The following is a 24,579-nucleotide window of genomic DNA, read 5'->3' as shown; positions in this document are numbered from 1 at the left end:
AAAATACCACGTGTGGGCACGTATGTACAGTGCGATTGAAACTTCGTGGCCCATGCGCAGAAGTCGGTATTTTGCGGAAGAGCTGGTATTTTGTGGAAGAGCCACACTCAAGGGGCCAAAGAGCTACATGTGGCTCGCGAGCCGCAGTTTGCCGACCACGGGCCTAGAATAATGCCTGGTCACTGAGAAGGCTCTCAATAAATATTTGTCTCTACAAGCCCTCTCTGAACTCCCCATGGGGGTCAGAGACCCCCTCCTTGGGCTCCTCGGGCTCCCTAACATCCGTTATATCACCGTACACCCCCTTGTTTCATGCCTGTTCAACCAGTTCCTTGAAGGCAAGGGCTGGGCTTCCTGTTTGGAGCCTCGTGCTTGACACAGGGCTTGGCACTTGGCTGGAGCCTGGGAAATACCTGTTGAATGGAGCAGGGCTACTGAGTGGAGGGAGAAGGACAGAAAGGCGGGCAAATGGTCACTGACATGCCAGTGGCCTCCACTAAGAAGGTAGGGCATCCCATGTGGCTGAGGGGCTTGGTGCACAAATCCTGGCTGGTCCCCTGTGTGCAGGTTCCTGGCAGCTCCTTTGTGACGTGAGGACCCACAGTACTTGCTACCTCCCCAGCAACTGCCCTGACCAAGGGAGGCTCTGCCTTTTCATTGACTGGAGGGTGGGTGGGGGGGCGGCATCTGGGGATGGAAGGAGGGTGTTGTGGACAAGCCATGGAGCCAGGGACTCGGGCTCTGGGGCAGGGCCATGCCGTCTTATGACTCTTTTGTGCATGGCCCCTCAAGGATTGGTTGGTGCTCCCACTCCTCTCTTTCAGGATTCCTTCTCCAGACTCCATCATCCCCTTCCTACATGGTCTATAATCTCACTATAGACGAGAGCCTCCCCTTTTGGGAAGAGAGCTTTTTATTTAGTTTTACATTTGATCCTAATTTATGCTGAGATGTACTGGCTAACTTGGTTTTCTTTCCATAAATGTCTGTATCTCATCAGAGCGTCCTGGGAGGGGTTAGTTCTCTCAGTCATTCGCTCCATGTATGAGCAACCCAGTCCCCTCCTAAAGAGACGGAGTAACCTCCCCCCCTGCCCCCCAGCCCCACCCCGGCTTCTCTTACAGAGGAAAGCTGCTCCCGATGAGGATCCGGCCCAGGGGGTATGTCTTGCCATTCACGGTCACTGGGGGACTGACCTCCAGGTTCCCAAAGGAATCGAGGCTGGTGACAGGCTCAAAGAGGGGCTCCCGGGCCACGTAGCCGAAATCTGGGCCCTAGGCAGGGGCACACACCCATCATTAGTGTCCTGCAGCCAACGTAGTCACCTTCTGATGATCACGCCTTGACCACCTTGGGTCTGGCATTGTGGGCACGCAGCCTCTGGGCGGGGGTCACCCACGGTCTTCTTATTCCCACCAGAGAGTAGAGCCTGGCGGGGGGAGGTTGAGTTTGTGAGCATCTTGGTGTGAGTGTGGGCATGAACGTGAGCATATAAGTGTGTGTGTTTGTGTGTGTGTGTGTGTGTGTGAATGCGCACGCATGTATCTGAGTTTCTGCATGTGCCTCTACTAGTATTTCCCAAACACAGAGGTACATCAGTGATTTCAGGATTAGTCCTCATTTTGTGCTATGGATGTCCCTGCTCATCTCTTCAGTTCTCCGACCCTCAGTTTCCCCATCTGTCAAAGAGGGGCTGGATCAGGTGACCTGCGACACGGCGGTAGATTGTTTTATTGCTCCCAGAGACTTGCTCCCCCCTTCTTAGTAAGAGGCTTTTGCATCCTGAGCTATTGCCGTGTGACTTCCGGTTTCTCCCTGTAGAAGGACTTTACTTCCCTGCCCAGTATCAGACTTAGTCATATGACTTGTTCTGGCCAATGAAATGTGAGCAGAAGTGCTGCATGCCAGTTCAGAGCCAAAGCCATAAGATCCACTGCGTATGCCTGTCAACTCTCTCCCATCCTCATGCTAGAAGAACAGCATTACTCAGACTTGGGCTGCTCCTGCAGCCTGGGCTCTAGAATGAGGAAGGAACAGGGAAGCAGAGCTGCAGACAACCAACCAGCAACCAACACGAGTGTAAGCAGGACATGGGCCTTTGCTGTTGTCAAGCATTGAGATTTGGGGGTTGTTTGTTACTGCAGCCTTACCTAGTGAAAGCTGACTGATACAAGCAGGAATGGCAGATAGGTGACCCATGACATTCCAACCTATCCCCAAACAACCATATTTGTTCACTGAGCCCAGATGTTGCCTCAGAATCCTTCTTAGCACAGAGCTCTGGAATTGGCATAACCCCAGTGGTCCCCAGCTGATATAACCTTGGTGACCACCTGAATTTTACGGTTCCTTTTATGATTTTTTGGGTTAAAAAAAAAAAGTAGGGGTCTTGCTTGGGAACTTGCACTGGGGCTGGGATGAAGCTTGTCTGACAAAAATCCTTGTAATAAGAAAAGTGAACCGGGAAGATGTGTGGCTTATCCCGGCCCAGCTGAGAGGCTCCGGGGACAGCTGTGGCGGGTGGGATGGATGGCTGAAGCTTAGCGCTTTCTCGCCTGGGAGCCCAGATGGCAAGGTGCGGTTTGCCGGAGGCTGGGGCAGCTGGGGCTTTACAGCGTCACACAGGCGGGCAGGCACTCGGCACAGAGCCGGGCTTGGCACAGGCCTCCGGGAACAATGCAGCCCAGGGCTGTGGAGGCAGGCAGCTAACGCTGAAGGCAGGTGGTGACGCAGGGACCGTGAGAGGAGGGTCTGGGAGGCCTCGGTTCTCAGGCCTGCGGCGGGCTGGTTTGACTCTGCCCCTCCCAGTGCTAGAGGGAATGGACAGTCCTCACTGAGGACAGTATCCAGGGCTGTGGAACGACAAACATGATGACAGCTAGTGATGGGCAGTGTTATCAGGTGCAGCAGGATGCCTCAGAGAATGCCTTTGATCTTCACAACGAGCCTGTGAGATGGATACGGTTTCCATCCCCATTTTACAGATGAGCAAGCTGAGGCTTCAGGCCACTCCTAAAGTGATTGAGTTGCTTGCCCGAGGCCACACTGCTGCGGGACTCACGGCCAGTCTGCCTGACATTCCAGAGCTTTGCGCTCACACCAGGGGCTTCCCCATCTCCCGTGATGAGGGGGATTTGTGAGTGAAGGTTCACAAGGGGTTGCCTCTGAGTAGCCCTGATGTCTTGGGGAGGGCCTTAAAGGGCAGTGGAAATGGGGGGGGGGGGTCAGATTGCTTAAAAAATAACAAATGCAGCCGGACCGGTGTGGCTCAGTGGTTGAGCGTTGAACCATGAACCAAAAGTTCAATTCTCGGTCAGGGCACGTGCCCGGGTTGTGGGCTTGATCCCCAGTGAGGGGTATGCAGGAGACAGCCGATCAATGATGTTTCTCTCATTGATGTTTCTATTTCTCTATCCCTCTCCCTTCCTCTCTCTCTAAAAATAAATGAAAACATTAAAAAAACAAAAAACACACATGCACAGAAAACCACAGCTTTAGTGAGCTGTGAGGTTGGAACCAGGATTTTTGACAGTTGCTTAACTATAATTTTCCTCTTGGAAACCTATTTCGCTGTAAGTTGGGGCAGTGGCAGAAGTCAGGGCCCCTGGCCTGTCTTTGTGACACACAGTTCCTATTTCTCATCTAACAGAAAGCTCTCCATTTGTTGGAAATGCATCAGTTATCCGAGCAGGAAAGCCCCTTAGAGATCACTGTTCCAACTGACCCATTTCGCAGGTGGGAAAACGGAGGCTCTGGGCAACAGACTAATTTGTCAAGGGTGCCCAAGGTCTCCTGACCACTCCGTCCTGTCAGAGTCCCCAGGACTGCGCCCCACCCTGTCCCAGGGTGGCCCTCAGCATCTCACCAGGAGCTGCTTCACTGGGAACTCCTTCAGGTTTCCGTCTCGGGGGGAGTCCAGCACCACGGGGAAGCCTTTGTGGGGGGCCTCGATGTAGCCAAACTCGATTTCATCCTGCGGGGACACCACGGGGAGCCATCAGATGAGTCAGAGCACCACCAGTGAGTACCAGCCAGCACCCCCAACCCTCTTCCTGACCGCAAGTGACAGTTCCTACGCATCCTTCCACGGACGGGCTCTGGGCATCCCAAGCATGTGTTTGTTCATATCAACCCCGTTTTATAAAAGCCACTGGCAACATCCTGTATACATCCTCCTGCAGGGAACACCTTAGCTTGGAGCTCATTCTGTATTTACAGTTGGCTTCTTCCTCGCTGCTGTAAAGTCCTCCACGGGAAGGCTGTCCTGTCATATGTGTGCCTCCCCGTCCCCCGTGGAGGGACATTTGGGGTGTTTTACAGGCTTTTGCTGCCTAGGCTGCAGTGAACTGCCTTCTACATGTATGTCTCTGAGTACGCGTGCATGTGTGAGCTGATGGCAGAATTCCCACACGGCGGGGTGCCAGGATGTTGACGTTAAGCCAACTCTTCCTGCCTGAGCCCTGGGCCACGCCCTCCCCAGCTCGGCTCCTCACCTGGATCCAGCGGTCGCCCCGGTTTATGTACTGGAAGCAGACCTTCAGCTCGCAGTTGGTTTTCTCGACCAGGTTCTTCACCTCTTTCAGGAACAGGTAATTGTCCTTCATGCTGAGAAGGTTAGGGACAGGGGAAGGCCAGGAGAAAGGGTGAGGAGGGACGAGGGCCAGGTCACTGAGGTGGCAAGAGCAGCTGGCACCTGGAGGCTGTGCCAGGCAGGTGAGGCCACATCTGTGTTCAGTCACCTTTGCACAGGCCGCTGGACTCAAGGGCCAAGCAAACACCCACACGCGGTGTTTGCCAAGGTCACGAACGAATAAAACAAGGAGGGGGACTCTCACCCCCACCTGCCCCAAAGCCTTGTCTCTGACTCCCCCGGATTCTGAGGCGGAGTTCTGCTTAGCACGGAGGCAGGGGATGGGCCCGGACCTCAGGTCCTTGGTGTGGCCAGCACCCACCTGCAGGCACTTCGCTCCCCTGCTTCTCATCTCGCTGCGGCTGTCTAGCACATAGTAGGTGCTCAATAAAAACACTGCTGAATGAATGAGATGAATATCCCTTGCATAGGAGGTTCCCAACTTCACAGTATGGGCCAAGAGTAAGAAAAGAAACGGTAACTGTTATTTTTAGAGCGAGAACTCTGTGCCAGGACCTTGGATGGATACTTTGCTCCGTCTCATTTAATCCTCAGAGATTCTGTGACGTTAGCATTTCCGAGAAATGGAGGCTCAGAGAGGCCAAGTGAGTTTTGCAGGGTCACATATCTGAACCCGGGTGTCTCTGCCCCGAAGCCCCGGCGATAACCACTCCGCCACACTGCCCGTCTGCACCAGGGCCACTGCTTACCAGCACACATACACGGACACGGGAGGCAGGATGTTGGGGGTCATGATCCACGGAGCAATCCGGAACACCACGGTGTCCGTGAAGATGGGTGTCAGCGGAATGTCCTGGGTGTGGGAGAGAAGGGGAGGGGTGCTTGTCACTCCTGCCTTCCCAAGTGGGGGACGCTGATAACAATAGTACATTTATTGAGCACTTACTGTGTGCCAGGCCCCGTGGTGGTTTTACACGCACCGACTCATTTCTGCCTTACCCCAGTGGGGAGATACACTGTAAGCCTTGTTTTACAGATGGGGAAACTGAGTCACAGACCTCGGAGTCACAGACCTCTTAGGTAGCTGCCCAAGGGCACGTGGTTAGTAAGTGGTAGAGGCTGGCTTTAAACCCAGGTTGTCTGACAGCTGAGCGCACACTCCTGACCACGTTCTGATCTTGCCCCACCAACGTTCTCTCCCAGGAGCCGGCCCACAGGGTCCCGCCCAGGCTGCCCTTTGAGTCTCTGCGGTGCCCACTGGAGGGGCCAGTCTGAGACCCTGGCGGCCAGGCCCCCCCCCACCGTGCTGTGAGCTGTGCCTTTTCTGCCTTCCCTTTCCCCGCGGACCTGAGGGTGCTTGTGAATGAGTTCTTACAAGTTCCAATGCTCAGAGCCATCCCAGGAAGTAGGAGCTTTTGTCGGAAACCAAGGCCCAGGGAGTCCGTTCACCTGCCAGGGGTCTCATGGGCCTGAACCTGGGCAGTCTGACTCCAGAGCCTGTTCTGGTCAATGTAAGCTGGACCCAGCCTCACCGGAACGTGAATGGTGGGGGCATCTAGGTCTCCAAGCCTGGACTCCCCCTTGGTGCCTTGAGGGGAGTGGAGCAGAGTGAGGGAGAGCGGAGGGAGGGGGTCACAGGGGATCCTGGGCTTGGCCCTCTGGAAGGAGCCCCGCCTGGCGCCCAGGGCCAGCCCTGCATGAGGGAGGCCTGGAGCCCTCACCTCGCTCATATACTCCAGCAGGCTGACGTGGATGGAGACCAGGCCTGGGAAGCCCTCGTCGGGGAACCGTAGGCCTTCCACGAAGAACAGCAGCTCCGCCGAGCCGCCCGTGTACTTGACCACGTGGTAGAGCTTCTGCCGGCCCAGGATGTGGATGTAACGCTGGCCGAAGAACGGGTCTGGAGGGAGAAGGACCAATGTCGGACCCCCGCCCCCCGGGAAGAGGTCAGCGGGGCGGGGTCACTGATGGGGGACAAGAGGGCAGAGGAACTTGTCCTCCAGATGAAGAGAGAAAAAGCACAAGCAGAGAAGCCGCCAGAGGGGCCGTGGCCTGGTCACTGTCCCAGCGCTGCCGTGTGCCAGCCGCGTGGCCCTGAACCAGACAACCTCTCTGGCTTCTGGCTTCCTTGTCTGTAAAGGAGCAAATACTGATCATGGTTCGATTCCCTGTCAGGCCACAGGCCTGGGTTTCGGGCTCCATCCCGGTGTGGGGTGTGCAGGAGGCAGCTGATCAATGATTCTCTCTCATCACTGATGTTTCTCTCTCTCTCCCTCTCCCTTCTTCTCTGAAATCAATAAAAATATATTAAAAAAAATAAAAATGAAAGGAGCCGACTTTCCCAGGAATGGTGCTCATGGATGATGGCAGAGGACAGCTGAGCAGCCAGTGACGCTGAGAAAGCGATCATTCTCCCTGTTTTACCGACGAGGAGACCGAGCCTCAGGAAGGAGACATGGCTGGTTCGAGGTCGCATAGCCAGTAAGTGGCTGAGCTGGGACTCAAAGTCACGTCCAATTCCGAACCCCAAGCTCCCTTCCCCGTGACAGAATAAAACACCGTGTGCCCATCTGCACCCCAATTCCCCTCCAGGTAATCTTGGAGGGGAACTTTCTGCGTGAAGACCCTTGCGTGGGCCCCTGGCTGTACATCTGCGTGGCTGGGAGGACAGGCAAGTGTGTCCAGCGCTCCTGCTGCTTTGAACCCTCCCAGAGTTCGCAGCGCTGCTCCTCTGCTTGGAACAGCCGTCTCCCTCCTTTCAGGCCTTGATTTGTGTCACTTTTTTAAAAAAAGAATTGTGTCACTTCTGAGAATTGTGCCCGGGTCCCTCAGAGACCAAGCCAGGGGCTCTGTCTGGAGGCTCCGCAGCCCCATCCTTCCCCATCCCAGCCTTTCCGAATGGCGATGACCTCAGTGTTCACTGCTGGCCCCGAGAGGCTGTCTCTTTGTGGGGGCAGAGACGGGTCCAGCCGGTCTGGCACGCGGTTTAATAAATGTCCACTGAACCGATGGCTCCCATACCGCTCCCCGTAGGAGGATTTTTAGGCCGATTCAGAGCGCATGTATTGACTCATTACTCTGTGGCCAGCATGGGCAAGGGCTTGGGGGCAAGAGGCCCAGCGTCTCTGTTGAAGAGCAGTGCTCAGCTGATGGTAAGACAGAGCAGAGGTGGGAAGCGTCACAACAGAGCTGTGGGGGAGCGATCCCATGGGGTTACTGGGGCGGGGAGGGCAGGGGAAGGAGGCGGGATGGGAAGAAGCATTTGAGCAGAGGGGGGCAGCTTTGAGATGTCCTTTGGGGTGGCAGAGGTGGGGTGCACTGAGGAGAGGGGTACTTGCATTGGCGAAGCCATGGGCGTAGGACCCTATGCGGTTCCAGAAGGAGTTTCTTTATGCCCCGCAGAGCTGGAAGGGCAGAATCAGACTCAGCTTAGTGCCATGGTCAACATGGTTAGTGACCAGTCGCCCAAGGGTTAGAACATGTAACCAGAACAGTCCTGGCACAAATAGGGTGGTTGATTAGAACTTGCAAAATGAAGGAAAGAACCACTGCAGTCCAGGCTTCGAATAGCTCCTCACATAGGACAGTGTGTTCCACTGGACCCTGGTCACAGAGGGCAGGGCGAACGTAGGTTTACAGTTGTTCGTATGGAAAATAATACAATAATTCATAAATAATAACACAAAAATAAACTTGGTGTTTCGAGTATTCACACAACTTTAAACTTACTTTCCCCCCAGCCTGTATACCTCACTGAGGGCGGTCACCTGAGTGGTTATGGCTTCCACAGTCAGAGAGACCTGGGTTCAAATGCCACGCTGGCTTTATAAGCTGTGAAACCTCAGGGAATTCACTTACCCTCCCCTCCCCTCATTGTCATCTGTTAAATGGAAGATGACAATACCTGTGCCATAGGGTCATTGAAAGATAAAATGACACCGCATCAGTACCTTCGGTAAACTTAGTAACCATGGGTAACCATGGGTAACACAGCTGGGACCTGTTGCTATCGCTACTATGGCTACTATGAGAACCGCGAGTGAGCCAGCACACCGCACACCCCTTACTGCAACACTCATGACCTGTTTGCCTGGCTGGTGTAGCTCAGTGGTTGAGCGTCGACCTAGGACATGGTTCCATTCCCGGTCAGGTCACATGCCTGGGTTGCGGGCTTGATCCCCGGTGGGGAGGCATGCATGCAGGAGGCAGCCGGTCAACGATTCTCTCTCATCACTGATGTTTCTATCTCTTTCTCCCCCTCTCCCTTCCTCTCTGAAAAAAAAAAATCATGACCTTTTCATCAAATGGCTCATGAACAACAGAAGGCAAAGAAATAATATCTCCCATCACCTCCACTTGGACGGGCCCAGGAAATGAGGCATATAGACTCAGGCACTGAATGTTCCCAGGAACTCATCACAGCCCCACGCAGAAGGTGAAGTCCTCCTCATTCAGCAAGGACAGCGTGTGCCCTGTTTCCCAATCGGCATAACTAAAAACATTCCCCCCTGGGCACTCAGGCTCTTCCATGCCCACACACCCAGGCTGTACTTGAACCGGCAGATGCTCAGGGGGGAGAGATCTCAGGCCTAGAAGGTGAAATGTCTTTGCAGAAAACTCCAAAGCTGTGGTGGGGGAGGGGCTCCACCAGGGCTTGTGGAGGGCAGAGGCCTGGCCAGGGGAGCTGGTCAGGTGGAGGGACATGATCTTGCCCATCTGTGGGCAGTTTTCTCCCTCTCCTGGCCGGCGATCTCCATGTGTCTCTCTTTCTGGCGGACTGGGCCAGCACTAGGCAGATCAGTTCCTCGGTGGGAACAATCCAGCCACTGTCCTGAGGAGCCTTCTTCCCTTGTCCCCCGTCCCCAGCTGGGTGCAGGCCCGCCTGGGCATGGCTGGCTCTCCCTGCAGGAACCAACAATGCCCCTTTATGGAGCGGCCACATGCCTGGAGCTGGGTCGGCCGGCCACCCTGACCTCTCCTTAGCCCCAGGCATTGGTATGATTTGGCACAACCCTTCTGGTCACTTTGGCGATATTCCACCTCCCAAGGAGACTCCTCAATGTGACAGTGTGAGCCACTGTCCTGCTGTGCCCGAGACTGAGGGGATTCCTGGGGTGAGGGATTTTCAGTGCTAAACCTAGGAAGGTCCTGGGCAAACGGACACCCTGGTCTCTGTATCCTTGGTAGGAAGAGGACAGGCCCAACTCTGAGACCCTGGGGCCGAAGCTGAGGCTGGATCTTCCTAACAGCACTCGAGACTTCTAATGATTATTAACACTCATCATCATAATTCCAACAAAAGCCACAAGTGCCATCTAGAGAGAGCGCTCCATGGACCAGCTACTGTGCGAGTGCCTGACACTCACTCCTCTTGAATCCCCAGCACCAGTGGCTCAGCCAGGCCTCTTGTTGTCCCCAAATCATATCACAGATGAGGCACCCGAGGTCTGGATTTGTTAGACTTGCTTAGATCTAGGATGTGAATCTCCTGGGCTCCAGAGCCCCCTCTTGGGGTCCCTAGCCTCCAGTCCAACCCCCTGCCTGATGGGGAACTCAAGAAGTTAAATGTTTTTCGTTTTAGTTATAGAGTCACTGGGCTTGGTAACTGGTGTGTGTAGAAGCTATTGCTCCGGGGCCTGGAGTGTATGACTGGACCTGCCCTGATTTCAGGAGACCCGCAAGCAATCCAACCTTCGTGCCCCAGGAGGGCTGCAAGCGGCGACCAAGACGGTATCGGAGCCATGTGCTCCAGGGAGAGAGTGTCCCTGCCCAGAGTGCGGATGAAGATCACCATCTAGCCCGGCTGATGTGGCTCAGAGGTCGAGTGCCAACCTATGAACTAGGAGGTCACGGTTCAATTTCTGGTCAGGGCACATGCCCAGGTTGCAGGCCCGATCCCCAGTAGGGGGCGTGTAGGAGGCAGCTGATCAATGATTATCTCTCATCATTGATGTTTCTCTCTCTCTCCCTCTCCCTTCCTCTCTGAAATCAATAATATCTATCTATCTATCTATCTATCTATCTATCATCTATCTATCATCTATCTATAAAAGAATCACCATCTGATTAACCTTTTCCCCCTGAATTCCAAACTCTACCTACACTTTTTCCCTCCTTATAAAAAGGGTGGCCTTGAGATGAGATGTAAGATTATTTTTTTAGGGTACATAACCCACCATCTTCTCAGATCACTGGCCGTCTGAATACAGCTCTCATAAAGATCCAACCCTTCTCTCTACTTAGTGGTTCTGGTAGTGACAGGTCGTGGGTGACACATGACATTCCTGTAACACAACACCCTCTCACCCACAGGTGGACCTGGATCTTGACGCCACCCCAAAACGTTTGCACAGAAGAAAAGGGAGAAAAGGAAACTGCCACAGAACGGCCATTTTCCATCCTGTTCTTTCACGTGACCCCGAGCAGTCATCCAGGACGGAACATTTTGTGGGAAACAGACTATTCTGGGATCATCGCTGTCTGTCTCTGTAAACCCCCCCCCCCAACCCTGCAGGACGCCAGCCCAGATGACACAGACTGGGGACCGGCGTCCAAAGCATCCAAAGCGCTTGCCTAGTGATTCCTCTCTGTCTTGTCTGCTCAGGACCCATCTCGGGTGGCGAGGGCGGGGGAGGGATGTGATTCAGGGCCAGACCTCAATCCACTCCCAACAGTAAAAAGAGCCCTTTGGGTAACATCCAGGCGTCACAATTCAATGCCATGGTCAAGACACCCAGGTGAAGGTCCTGCCTGTACCCCTCTAGCCCCTGCCCACAGCCCCATCCCCCCGGGGCAACCCTGGCCTGTGGCAACCCTGGCCTGGCTGGGGTAAACATCAATATATCTGGCCCCCTGGGGCTGCAGAGCCGGCCTGACTCTGGGGACATTCCACCCTGTATGAGGTCATTGCTCAAGCCCAGAGTGGATGACTGGCTTCAGGTGGCAGCTGTCCATTGCTGTCCTGGCCAAATCACTCCCTGAGGTAAGGTCCAGAGAACCCTGTGCCCAACTCCTCCAGGTGACTGCCCTGGCTGCAGTGGGCTTGTCCAGCGGTGGGCCCCAGAGCTGGGCCAGAGATCCCGGGTCTCCAGGCAGCTGGGCACGCAGGGGAAGCCCTACCCCGCACCCATGGCAAACTGCAAAGCTCACTATTTTGCTTACAGAGCATTTTAACACATAAATCAGATCTTGACAGTCCCTTGCTTAAAACCCTCTAATGGCTTTCCACTGCCCTCAGAGAAAACGCTGAGCCTTCTCTGCATGCCCTGGCTCCTGCCCAGTTCGCTGACCTTGATTCCAACACATCTCCTCGCTCTGGTCTTCCTTCTGCTCCTCCAGGCTGGTTCCCCCTCTGCGCCTTGCCCGTACTGTTCCCTGTGCTTGGAACACTCTCCCCTCAGCTCATAAAGGGCTGTTTCCTTCTCATTGTTGGTTTGGGCCTCAGCCCAGTCACCTGCTCAGGCTAGCGGTACCTTACCTCTACCCCGCGCACTCTCTATCACGTGGTCTGTGTCATTTCCTCTAATCACGCTAGTTCCTGTGTCTCCCTCACTGTGACCTCCCCAGGGCGGGCAGCGTGTGATTGCAGAGTTCACTGTGGGGACCCCAGTGCTGGGAACAGCACCTGCACTGAGGGCGCTCAACGCGCACTTATAGAAAGAATGGGTCAGAGCAGGGAGCTCTGTGGCGGAGGTACGTGCCCTACACAGTGGGGCCCAGGGTGCCTGTCACAGACAAGAGGAGCAAGGGGTCAGCCCCCTCAGGGTGCCCACAACAGCACCAGGGGCTCTTTAAAAGTCAGAGGCATGCCCAGTGGGCATGCCTCAGTGGTTGAGCGTCGATCTAGGAACCAGGAGGTCATGGTTCGATTCCTGGTCAGGGCACGTGCCCCGCTTGTGGGCTCGATCCCCAGTGTGGGGTGTGCAGGAGGCAGCCGGTCAATGATTCTCTTTCATCACTGATGTTTCCATTCTCTCTCCTGCTCCCTACCTCTCTGAAAGCAATAAAAAAAAAATCCTATATAATAAAAGGGTAATGTGCAAATCGACCAAACAGCGGAACAACCGGATGCTATGACCCACACTGACCACCAGGGGGAGCACCGCTCAGCCAGAAGCTGGGCTCATGGTTGGTGAGCTGAGAGCAGCAGCGGTGGCGGAAGCTCCCACCTCAGCGGCAGCGCTACAGATGTCCGACTGCCGGCTTAGGCCTGCTTCCCTGAGGGCTCCCCTGAGGGCTCCGGGACTGCGGACTGCGAGAGGGCGCAGGCAGGGCTGAGAGACCCCCCTCCTTCCCCCAGTGCATGAATGCACGAATCTCGTGCCCGGGACTCTAGTATATATAATGAAAGTTGGGAGGCAGTGCTCAGCTCCAGGAAGTCCGAGATGGGCAAAACACACCTGGGGGGGGCGGGTACCTGCTTCAGGTATCATGAAGGTGACATGACCCCAGAAAAGGACCTCCAAAGGCCTTCCTCCCTTGGTTCATGGGGAAGAAGGGCCTCTGGTTCTGCCTAAACCTGCGGCACGACCACCTCCTTTGAAGAGGGGAGATCTGGCCAGGGGGCCTCCTGACTTCCCGGGACAACCATGACCATTACTAGTAATACAACTTCGTAATCGTTTCTGCTCCTAAGAGGCCCAGCTGCTTACTAAGAGGCCAGGGGCTCTCTGCAGCACCTGCCCCTGTGGGGGCCACCACTGCGTAGGGGAGGCCTGGGAGCCTTCGAGGGCAGAGCTCGGTGAGCACTGAATGGCTCAGGACCGCGAGGGCTGGGCCGGGGCCACTCACTCTCCACGTAGAACACGCCCACTCTGTCCGAGTCCGCCATGGAAATGTAGAGGACGATCTCGTATCCCGCGGGGAGGCGGTCGGGCCCTTTGGTCCGCAGGATCATCTGCGACATGTCCTTGAGGTCTGACGGGTGGACACACGAGGAGGTTAGAATGAAGACACTTGGGGCTGCAATGCTGGCTTACAAAGGGCTGTCGTTACTTTTATAATCAGGACGGAGAAAACCCCACACGTGTGTACTATGGAAACTATAGAAAAGCATAAAAACCGGCTGTCGTCTCTAATTCCACAGACGACCAATAACCTTTGGGGAATTTCCTTCCAGTCTTTTTTCTATGTATGTGAATCTTCTTTATAAAACATGGTTCCAATTGGACTATATTAATAGCTTTGTCTTCTGTTTTTAGCGAGAGTGGATGTTTGAGTCCTCCACCCCCAGGAGGCCCCAGGTCACTCCTGCCGCACCCTCCGCCCAGCCCAGGACGTAGCATTGTGCCTCCATTGCTCCTCCCTGCCCCCAACCCCACGTGTGGGTCCTGCCGGTACCGTTCTTGCTGTAGACTTTGTTGTCCTTGCAGTCCTCCTTGGACAACCAGGGCACCTCCCGGTCACAGTTCACCAGCAGGATGGCTCCCTGGCCCTCGGGGCCCCAGGTCCAGGACGCCTGCAGTGGCAGGGAGAGAGGTCAGTTCCCTCCTCTGTACCTTCTGGCAGACAGTCCCAGCCCAGGCCTCACAGGACTCCAGAGAGACGGCCCAGGAGGAGAATAAAGAGCAGCCACCCCCCATCGGGGCAGCTGCGACCTGGCAAACTTGAATCCCACGTCTGATGCCCAGAGACGTCTGTGTAAGCACCGACGGAAAGTTCAGGAGGTGGACGGATGGTGGCAGAGAGAGACAGAGACTGGAAGGCTCTGAGGCACTCCTGAGCCTCACGTCGGGTGGGCCTGTGCCCAGAGAGGGGTGGGGCAGGGAGACGGAGGGTGGCCAGAGAAAGGGGCAGGCAGAGCTTCTGCGATAGGCTCTGAAGTGCCCAGGGGGCTCAGGGGAAGACGCCCGGATGGACAGACGTCCAGTGCTTCCAGACTCTCTCTGAGTGCCCCAATGGGCCCTGCAAGGCGATCCACTTTCTACCCAGCAGCCAGATGGTTTAGAAGGAACTCCACCCCGATCCGGCTGCTTTCCTGCTTCCACCCGGGTCAGGGATCCCTGTTGACTCAGGATAAAGTCACTGTGGCCTGCAAGGCCCGGAGCGACCTGCCACCTCTCCATCTGTGCCCCTCACCTTCCTTCTCGCCCACCCTGCTCCCCCACACTGGCTGCCGTTCTGCTTCCCAAAGACGCCAAGCTCTCAGCCTTCGCTGCGCTGGTCCCTCTGCCTGGAACGCTGTCCCGTCTCCCTTCACCTGGCCGACGCCACTCCTCCTCCCAGTCACAGCAAGATGGTCCCACTTCCCCGGAAAGCCTTTACGGTTCTCCATCCAGAGCAGCCTCCCTGGGTTTACACTTAAGACACTGTAGCTGCCCTTCCGGGGGTGGATTTAGGACAGTTGTGATGAAACAGCCACCACGCCATCCTGTATTTAATGTGGGTCTCCCTCAGCCCCCTCCACTGGCCTGTGGGCTCCCCGAGGACAGGAACTATGTCCCCAGGGCCTGACCCAGCCCTGGAATGTAAAATATGCTCAACAAATATTTATGAAATGATAAATGAAATATGAGACGTCACTGGCCCTCATGGAGAAAGCCTGGTAAGTTCAGGCCCACAGGGACCGCGTGCCTTCACCCAGGCTGCCGCCCTCGGGCCAGGCCGGAGGCCTCAGAGATCTCCGGGGAGTCTAGTGTCACCTCTTGGCCACCGACACAGAGACTGAGTGAGTGAGGCCGCCTCGGCTGCCTTGGGAAGGCAGAGCCCCCCTGAGGAGCCTGGAGAAGGGTTCCCCAATAGGCTTGAGCCCCCCACGCCCCCAGCAACAAGCAGGGAACCTGGGGCCAGCAGCTAGTCCCTAGTCTCGTCGTGGGGGTATTCAGTTAACTTTTTAAAGTATCCACCGATGTATAATTTCAACCAGGCTTTAGATTGTTGTGGAAAATAATGAGAGGATGTAACAGAGAAAAACCAATGGAGCTTAAAAAACTGGGTTGAGGCAAAAGTACGGAACGGAGTGAGGTCAAGAACACAGTGCCATTTGCACAAGTTAAAAATACACGCAGCCCTAACCAGCTTGGCTCAGTGGATAGACCGTCAGCCTGCAGACTCAAGGGTCCCAGGTTCGATTCTGGTCAGGGGCATGTGCCTTGGTTGCGGGCACATCCCCAGTGGGGGGTGTGCAGGAGGCAGCTGATCGATGTTTCTCTCTCATCGATGTTTCTGGCTCTCTATTCCTCTCCCTTCCTCTCTGTAAACAATCAATCAATAAAATATATTTAAAAAAATTAAAAATGTAAAAATAAAAAAATAAAAATACATGCACAACAGCCAGCTGACAGGTTTTGCCAGAATCATAAGAACAGAAAGGGACACAGTAAAGCCATTAGAATGGTCCTTTGTGGGAGAGCAGAATAGGAAGAAAAGTGAATGAATGATGGATGAATGAATAAATAAGTAAACAGGAGAGGGGTTGTGCATGCAACATTAAACTTGAACTGAGGGTATTAATGCAGCCTTCTGCTCCTGGCGGTCTCTCCCGCTCAGATTGAAAAAAAAAAGAAAAGCAAAATAATAAGAGCAAATACTTTGGTGGCACTTCCTCTGTGGCAGGACATTTAATTTTTCCAACAACTCTCTGAACTGGGCTCCCATCCTGTGGGTGGGGGAACTGAGACGTGGGAGCCTGTTCCCACAGGAGTGCGGCTGCTCAGTGGGTCTGTCGCAGTGTGCAGTGTGTCTGTCACTGTGTGCAGTGGGTCTGTTGCAGTGTGCAGTGGGTCTGTCACTGTGTGCAGTGGGTCTGTCACTGTGTGCAGTGGGTCTGTTGCAGTGTGCAGTGGGTCTGTCTCAGAGTGTGGTGGTCTGTCGCAGTGTGCAGTGTGTCTGTCACTGTGTGCTGTGTGTTTGTGGCGTGTTTGGTGTGTCTCTCATGGTGTGGGGTGTGTCTGTCACGGTGTGCTGTGTGTTTGTGGGGTGTTCGGTGTGTCTCTCATGGTGTGGGGTGTGTCTGTCACGGTGTGTGGTGTGTCAGGGAGCCTGTCTCAGGCCCCAGTCTCCTCCTCGGAAGACTGAGAGCTGCCTGTGCTTCCTGGGAGGACAGGCTGCTTTAGGACCCAGAGGATGTAACAGAGAAAAACCAACGTGGGGCTCTGCCCCGGAAGCCCCCAGTGAGTCTGCCCTGGCAGCGAGGTACCTTTTTTGGGTTGTTCTTCTCGACCACGCCGTCCCGGTCTGCGTCCACATCCAGGGAGAGCTCTGGGGACAGACACACGGGTGAGTTGTTGAGCTGCCAGGTGGGGTGGGGCAGGGACAGTGGGATGAGGGTGTAGCTCACCATTGGCTTGGTCCTTGGAAGGAGAGGGCCTTGCTGTGGCCATCTCATCCAACCCCCTGCCTCACACCCGCTGCCTGCTTACGGCTCCGAGAGGTGCGGTCAGCGAGGTCTGGATCTCCCACCAGTCAACTCTGGGTGGTGGGTGCGGTGAGCCTTACTGCACAGACCTGGGAGCCTCGGTTCGGAGAGGCCAGATCCTGCCCAGGGTCACACAGTGGCACTAGCGGACCTGGGGCACCCGCTGCGGCTGGTCTGAAAACTGTCATAGGATCCTCGCCCTGCCTTCCCCAGCCTGGCCAGGGCATGTGTGCACAGGTGTGTTTGAGCGTGTGTATCTCTCCCAGAATTCTCAGCGGCCCAGATCCCACCTCCACGAACTGAGGGCTTTAGTTTGGGAGGGAAACTGGGTCTCTGACCCTCTCAGTCTGAGGGTGCTCGAGAGGCCAGGCTGTCAGAGGATCCCGGGAGGGGTCCCTGTTTCTCCTTTCTCTTGGGGAACAGACCTTTGTGGGGACAGGCTTCATGGAACCTGTGTGGGGCAGTGACATGAACCCAAGATGCAGCATCAGACAGTGCTGGGTTCGAACTTCGGTTCTCTGCTTATAAGCTGTGTGACTTTGGCCAGATTAAACAGCCTCTCTGGTCCCCAGCTTCTTTACCTGCAGAATGGGGCCCTTTCCAGCCAGAGGAGTTGCACTAATTGCAATAGTAGGCACCACGGACATTTTGAGTCGGACACTTCTGTGTGGAGGGTTGTTCTGTGCACGGGGATGTTTAGCAGTCTCCCTGGCCTCTGAGCCCTGGGTGTCAGTGACAGCCCCCAGCGTGACAACCAGAATGTCTTCAGCTATTGCTGAATGTCCCTGCGAGGCAAAATGCATCAGGGACTAGCAGGGCGGGGCAGGGGAATTGTTGGGAAGGTGATGGGAGCATCACACAGAACGAGATGAGCCGGATCCAGGCCCGGGAACTGCCCAGAGGGCTCAGCCTCACGCTGGGCATGACTTGGACTGTGATGGGAGTTGGGTGGAATGAATGGATTCCTGGTGAGTCCCCTTGGCAGGCATGGCCTCTCCCTGGCCTGGGTGGGGCGGAGGGTCCTGGCTCAGGAAGGGCACTGATGTCAGCCCTCCTCGGGTGGCTCACCCCGAGTCTGGGGATTACGTTCACGTCTTCCCTTTGCTCACAGTTCGATTCCCTCCCACCCTCGAACGGGGCTTTTCTGGGGCGAGGAGGCGGCCGCGGGAGGGGCGGCTTTAACGGCACCTGGTCCTTGGGAAAGGGGCACTCCAGCGCCCCCAGTCGGCAGCCCTCCTGTCCCTTAGATACTGTAAGGCAGTTATATTCCCTCCTGGCCCCATTCCCTCAGCAGGTCACTGGTGAGCATCTGCTATGGCCGAGGCCCCACATTGGGTCCCGAGCCCTAGGGGTGGGCCATCGGGGCACAGGGCCTGCTCTCAAGGAGTCCCCGTCCTATGGGATGCACAGTATTGTTCCCATTTTACAGGTGAGCAAACCCAGAAATCTGGGAGGCTGGGGCAGGCTAAGGACTTTAGGGAGAAAGCGGGAAAGCCAGAACCACCCGCTGCTGACCGAGAGGCTGCAGGCTCAGGTGGAGGAACTCTATTGATTTTGGCTCCCGGACCTTCAGGAACTTTCCAGCTGGACACGCCCCACAGACACTCCTCCCTGGGAACCGCCTCCCGAAGGAGTCACTCTCTTTGCTTTTGAAGATAATAATCTCTCAGGTGTACAGTTCCCTCTGGCAGCAGCAGGCACTTCCCATGCACGCTCTCCCTGCGAGCCCGCCCACACAGATGAGGAAACCGAGGCAGCAGCGGGGAAGTGACAGGAAGTCCCCAGAGAGTGCAGAGCCAGGCGTCCCGCTCGGGCCTCTGGATGCAGACCCCTGCCCTGGGCTGTTCCCTCCACGCATCCAGGCTGCCCTCCGCCCTGGGCTGCTCCCAAGGTCAAGGCCGCCTTCCCACACCTGACCTGCTCCCCTGAAGGTCATCCCAGAGGAGCTGGCTCCTGGGTGTGTCCCTGAGAGCAGTGGCTCACAGGAGATCCAGGATAAAGCACTCCATTGTGCTTTACTTCGTTAGGATTTCTTACGCTGAAAAATTTTATGACTCTGTGCACATCACGCACAAGACACCGAATAGTCCCGAATAGCTTCTAAAGCAGCGGTTCTCAACCTTCCTAATGCCGCGACCCTTTAATACAGTTCCTCATGTTGTGGTGACCCCCAACCATAAAATTATTTTCATTGCTACTTCATAATTTTGCTACTGTTATGAATCGTCATGTAAATATCTGATATGCAGGATGTATTTTCATTGTTACAAATTGAACATAATTAAAGCATAGTGATTCATCACTAAAACAATATGGAATTACATATGTGTTTTCCGATGGTCTTAGGCGACCCCTGTGAAAGGGTCGTTCGACCCCCAAAGGGGTCTCGACCCCCAGGTTGAGAACCGCTGCTCTAAAGAAACACAGCCGTCCCCCGGCAGACCCGTCCCCGCACCTGCCTGAAGCAGCCTCCACACACTAAATAAGATGCTCATTGCTCTTTCTTGGCTTATGAAACTCGGGGAGGTTTCACTGGCTTCCCGTTATGCAACCCATTACGTAATTGGGCTTCTATGCCACCCACCTTCCAACCGCCCACTGCGCATTTTCTGTCTTATGACCCAGGAGCCGTCTCCAAATTCAACTGCAATGGCCTTCTCGCCCCTCCCCCCTCCCTCGGGATCCCCTCCAAGCTACAAGCCATCCCTGGAGGACTTCTCCCCGTCAACCTTTCTCCCAGTGTCCAATTTAACGAGATTCCAAGGGGACGATCCTCGTGGGGTCGGAGAGCAGGGCTGGCGTGACCTCTGCCCGCCTGGGATGGCAATGCCTCCCTGGGGAGGAGGGCGAGGACATGTGTCTGAGGGTCTCGGGGCTTTAGACATTCCCCAGAGGCTCCGAGTCCTACCTCAGCTCCTGGGAATAGCCCCAAGGTGTCAGGTGGCGCCTGGGGTGTGGGGCAGATTAACGGAAAATGCCAAATTGGCTTTTAGGCAGTCTGCCTGAGTGAGAATCTAGACACTGAAGCCTTAGCTCTGACACAGAGCCACAGGCATTTTGGTGGGCGGCCAGCCCCACGGACAGCAGCAGCGCGCCTGGCCTTCTTGCCCTCACGGGCAGCCTGGGGTGTGGTGGGGAAGGAGGTCTCTGCCCCCCACAGCCATCCTAGGCGCTGGGAAGGGGGCGTGAGGAATGCGGTCCTCAGGTGGATGCTAAAAGTTGTCAAGGCTCTGGTTGGTGTACTGCTCCCGTTGCCAGGACAACAGCAACGAGGTTGAGGCTCTGACCTCTCTCCTCCCACCCCCACCTTCTCCCTCAAGAGGAGAGTTTTGTAAATCAGTCCTAACTGGAGTCTCGAAGGTCCTCAGGGATCAATGAGCTCAGACCCCTCTTTTTAAAAAAACTTTCACCAGGGATATGTTCATTGATTTGAGAGAGAGAGAAATATCAATGTTAGAGAGAAACATCAATTGGTTGCCTCTCAGAGGACGAGGGATCAAACCCACAACTTAGGTATGCGCCCTGACCAGGAATCAAACCTTTAACCTTTTGGTGTACGGGACGATGCTCCAACCAACTGAGCCACACTGGCCAGGGCTCAACAAGGGGTTATAGCCTAAAAAATGTGAGGCCTAGAGGAGGTGGGCAACTTGTCAAGGTCACACAGCAAGTCCTTGGCAGGCCTGAGACCAAGACCTAGAACCTGATTTGGCCAAGGGCACTGTGGGTTTGCTCCCAAATGCCAAGAGGGAGACTGAGGGCAGTAAGGTTCTTCAACTTCACCGGGGCAGAGAGAAGGTGTAGCCACTCCAAGAGGAAGGGGGAAAGGAAAGAGAGCATCGCCTGAGCACCTACTCCATGCCAGGCCCTTTGCACACTCATCCCACCGAATCCTTGCAAGCAATGTGCGAGACTGCACTGCGAGCCCATTTTGCAGATGCGGAAACTGAGGCCCAGAGGGGTGACGGTCACAATGGACTGGAGGGGACAGAGCCGGTACTGAGACTTAGTTTTGTCTACTCTGGTCCAGAATTCTTTCTGCTCAGGACAAAACTGGGGTGAGACAGACTCAGATATGCCCTTGGGAGACAACCCCACCACTTGGGGTTGTACCTGCCTCTGAGGTACTGCCCCCGAGTGATTACTCAGGATGTGGGGCTCAAGCACCCCTGGGTAGATGCTCGAGAGAAGACAAGACTTGGAAAGGCAGAGAGACCAAATTCTCGCCAGGGTCCCTGGCGGAACAGGAAACAGTTCAGTGAGGTGCGTTTCCCATAAAGCTTTATTGCTGCAATGCTAATGACTCTTTTGTGCTGAGATCATGCCTGCCTTTTTTCAGGTGTTCATATGTTGAAATGATGGTGATCATTGATGACAAATTATTAATGTCTTTTTTTGGGCCAAGCATCAAAGATGCCAGTCTTATTTATTTATTTTTGGTGTGTGGGGGTGGTGGTGGGCATTTTACTGGCCCGTGGAACCTAAATATCTGGACCTTGTGGCAGTGAAATAAGTAATTGCTCAGTGCCCTGGCTGGGTTGGCTCAGTGGATAGAGCGTCGGCCTGCGGACTAAAGGGTCCCGGGTTCGATTCTGGTCAAGGGCACGTACCTCCGTTGCAGGCTCCATTCCTGGCCCTGGTCAGGGCGCGTGTGGGAGGCAACCAATCGATGTGTCCCTCTCACATCGATGTTTCTCTCTCTGTCTCTCCCCCTCCCTTCCACTCTAAAAATCAACGGAAAAATATCCTTGGGTGAGGATTAACAACAACAACAAAAATAATTGCCCAGTGAAACCACAACCTCAGAATGTCAGAAGGACGAGCCTGGCCGTCCTCCCTGGGTGCGTTTGGTATCTTCTGGGGCGTCAGCACAAGCCTTGCCGTCTTTTGGGGCGAGGGGAAGTCCTGCCATCTATCCCGAGTCTGCCTTGCTTGGATGAAGTCTTGTTAATGCTGCAGCCAGCCTCTGGGATCACCTCACTTCACAGGCCTCCGGCCGCTGCCCCTCCTGCCTACGTCCTCAGGTGTCCATCTCTGTGGGATTCGGTTTCCTTGGGGCGGTCATCCGAGACAACCTGGGGGCTATGCGTGCATGCGAGGTCCACCCCTGTGCCCGCCCTCAGCTGCAGCTTGGTAAGCTCTAGTTTCCGTCTCTCTAGGACCCTGAGGTTGTCCTGAGGACCCCACCCCAGGCTGGGCACCCCTTCGGTGTAGGAGGGACAGGGTGACCGGCACCCAAGCCCTTTGGGAATAAGCTGAGAAGCAGAAGACACTGCCGTTGAGCCTATTTTGGCAGCTAAAAGCACAGGCTGGAGAAGGGGGGGCTGGCCTGGGAACTAGCTGTGTTTTTTTTTCGGGGGGGAGGTACGGGGGGGGGTGAGTTTCAAGACCCTTGGAGAATACGAGGTAACGGAAAAGACTTGGCTTTCACAAACCACTTCCCAGGTGTGTGGCCTCAGGCAAGTTTTTGTTTGTTTTACTTGTCAAGAGCCTTGGTTTTCTCATCTGTGAAATGGGGACAACAGCAGTGTCTATCCTTGGAACAGTGGTAAGACCACTAAGATCATGACAGTAAGGCATCAAGTATTAGAGCCTGGCACACTGTAGGTGCTTAATAAATGTCAGGTGTTTCTCCTCCTCCTCTTCCTCAAAGCCCCCAGCACGGTCCTGAACACAGAGTAGGTGTTCACTAAACGGAAGACACCAGTATCTCTCTTAAAGTACTCAGCACGTAGTCAACACTCAACAGCTGGCGGTTCCCTCCCCAACCCCCCGCCCCACCCCATGTAGCACCTGTCAGTTAAACCAAGGCTGGATGGGCAAATCACGCCCTGAAATATAATCACAGTGTATGATTTGAAAAATTTAAAAATACATATAATTAACATCCTAACTGCAGAAGAGTTGGAGGACGGAAGGTTCAGAAGACCACACCTCTGGGCCTTGCTGAGCCAGGCTGGCCTCCACCCACGACAGGGGATTGCTGTGCAGTGGGGAAAACCTGGGAGGGAACAATTCTGAGTTCTGAACTCAACCTGCCACTGAGTTGCTGTGTGACTATGAGTGAGTCCCCTAACCTCTCTGGGCCTCACTGCTCTCATGAGTTACATGAAGGGCTTGAACGAGGTGAGGTAAGGACCCAGGCTGCATTTCTGGGTCCAGGGAGGGTAAAGGAGTAGCTAGATTGTCAAGGACAGCACAGACTGTGGGCAGGCATCGCCCTCACTATGAGAGGCAAGCCCTTCTCCAGGCTGCCGGGGAGGGGGCAGGGGAAGGAACAGGCTTCTCCTCCCCCGTGATCCAGAGAGCCTGGGACAGGGACCCTGACATTGGGGTGAGTTGCTGGCAGAACACCCCCACCCTAGTAGAGAAGGGCCTGGGCACCACTCCTCGGTCCTGCATTATTCAGAGGAAGCTCCCAGTGCCAGGTCTGCAGCATTGACAGCAGCCCACGTGCTGCTGAGAAGGGCGGCATGCCAGGCCCAGGGATGAGGCTCCCAGGCCATAGCCTTGTCAACTCACCGATAGCTGTAAGGAAGAGCCCAGCCTGGTCGATGGGGCTGTTTCCCTCCTGCTCATAGTAGCTGACAGTGACCTTGGTAGGGAGGGCGTGCAGTGGGAGGGAGAGAAGAGCAGAGATCACTTATCTCAGGCAGGAAACTCTACAGTGACCACCCTCCCTGCCTTCCAGCTCACAGCCCGTCAAGCCAGCTTTTCCCAAACATCTGAACCCTCTCCTCCAGGAAGCACTCCTGGGTTGGTGGGCTGCTTCCCCCAGATTATCAAACTAGATAGGGGCTTCCCATCCTCTCAGAGTGCATCCAGGGTGCTGACTGCCCACCTGTGCCCCCTGGTATATCCTGCTGCCTGTGGGGTCCCCACAACCAGGGGCAGGGCTGAGGTGGTTTCCCTTGGAAAAGGCCCAGCTCCATCACTGCCATGGGGCACATGAAGTTCATAACTAGAGAACCCAGTGGGCAGAGTCTGGTCTTGGCTTTACCACCTGGGCAAATCCCTTGGTGGCCTGGGCACCCAGCAGCCCATTTTATACATGATCAAAACAAGGACATCTGTGGCTGTCACTCCCAATGATTCTGATATGCCATCACTCAGCAGCCCGCAATTTTAACCTTCCACGAAGCTGTCATCCCCTGGTCAACACGGAGCTGTCCCCTGCAGTAGCCACCAGCCGCAGGTGGCTATTGAGCATTCTAAACGCGGCAAGTCCGGATTGAGATGTGCTGTACGTGTGAAACGCACACCCAATTTAGACTTGGGATAAAAGTAGAGTGTAAGCTACCTCATCAGTGTTTTCTATGTTGATACCATGCCGAAACGATAATATTTTGGTATATGTAGTTAAGTAAAATATATTATTAAAATTAAGTCCACCTGTTTCTTTTTCTCCTTTCATGTGGCTCCTAGGAAACGGAAAATGACACGTGTGGCTTGCATCTGTTTCTATGGGACAGCTCTGGTCTAGCCCAGTGGTCGGCAAATCGCGGCTCGCGAGCCACATGCGGCTCTTTGGCCCCCTGAGTGTGGCTCTTCCACAAAATACCGACTTCTGCGATGGGCCACGAAGTTTCAATTGCACTGTACGTGTGCGCCCGTACGTGGTATTTTGTGGAGA

The 24,579-nt window shown here is 55.0% G+C and overlaps 1 protein-coding gene across 1 annotated transcript in view; it reads right to left on the bottom strand.

Annotated features, from left to right (window-relative positions):
• PADI2 (peptidyl arginine deiminase 2) overlaps positions 1 to 24,579 on the bottom strand; it is a 45,485-nt gene that overhangs the window by 8,118 nt on the left and 12,788 nt on the right. Inside the window, exons 3-12 of the mRNA XM_023745205.1 lie at positions 23,469 to 23,541; positions 16,728 to 16,789; positions 13,931 to 14,048; positions 13,382 to 13,507; positions 6,313 to 6,491; positions 5,341 to 5,444; positions 4,494 to 4,605; positions 3,866 to 3,973; positions 1,123 to 1,274; positions 608 to 687 (exon numbers count right to left, since the gene is read on the bottom strand). Of these exons, the coding sequence (XP_023600973.1) occupies positions 608 to 687; positions 1,123 to 1,274; positions 3,866 to 3,973; positions 4,494 to 4,605; positions 5,341 to 5,444; positions 6,313 to 6,491; positions 13,382 to 13,507; positions 13,931 to 14,048; positions 16,728 to 16,789; positions 23,469 to 23,541 (1,114 nt within the window). The remainder of the gene's footprint in view (positions 1 to 607; positions 688 to 1,122; positions 1,275 to 3,865; positions 3,974 to 4,493; positions 4,606 to 5,340; positions 5,445 to 6,312; positions 6,492 to 13,381; positions 13,508 to 13,930; positions 14,049 to 16,727; positions 16,790 to 23,468; positions 23,542 to 24,579) is intronic.

This window comes from Myotis lucifugus, unplaced genomic scaffold (genome assembly GCF_000147115.1).
Source record: "Myotis lucifugus unplaced genomic scaffold, Myoluc2.0 scaffold_523, whole genome shotgun sequence".
Taxonomy (NCBI): Eukaryota; Metazoa; Chordata; class Mammalia; order Chiroptera; family Vespertilionidae; genus Myotis; species Myotis lucifugus.
This window is presented reverse-complemented; position numbering and strand designations above follow the sequence as displayed.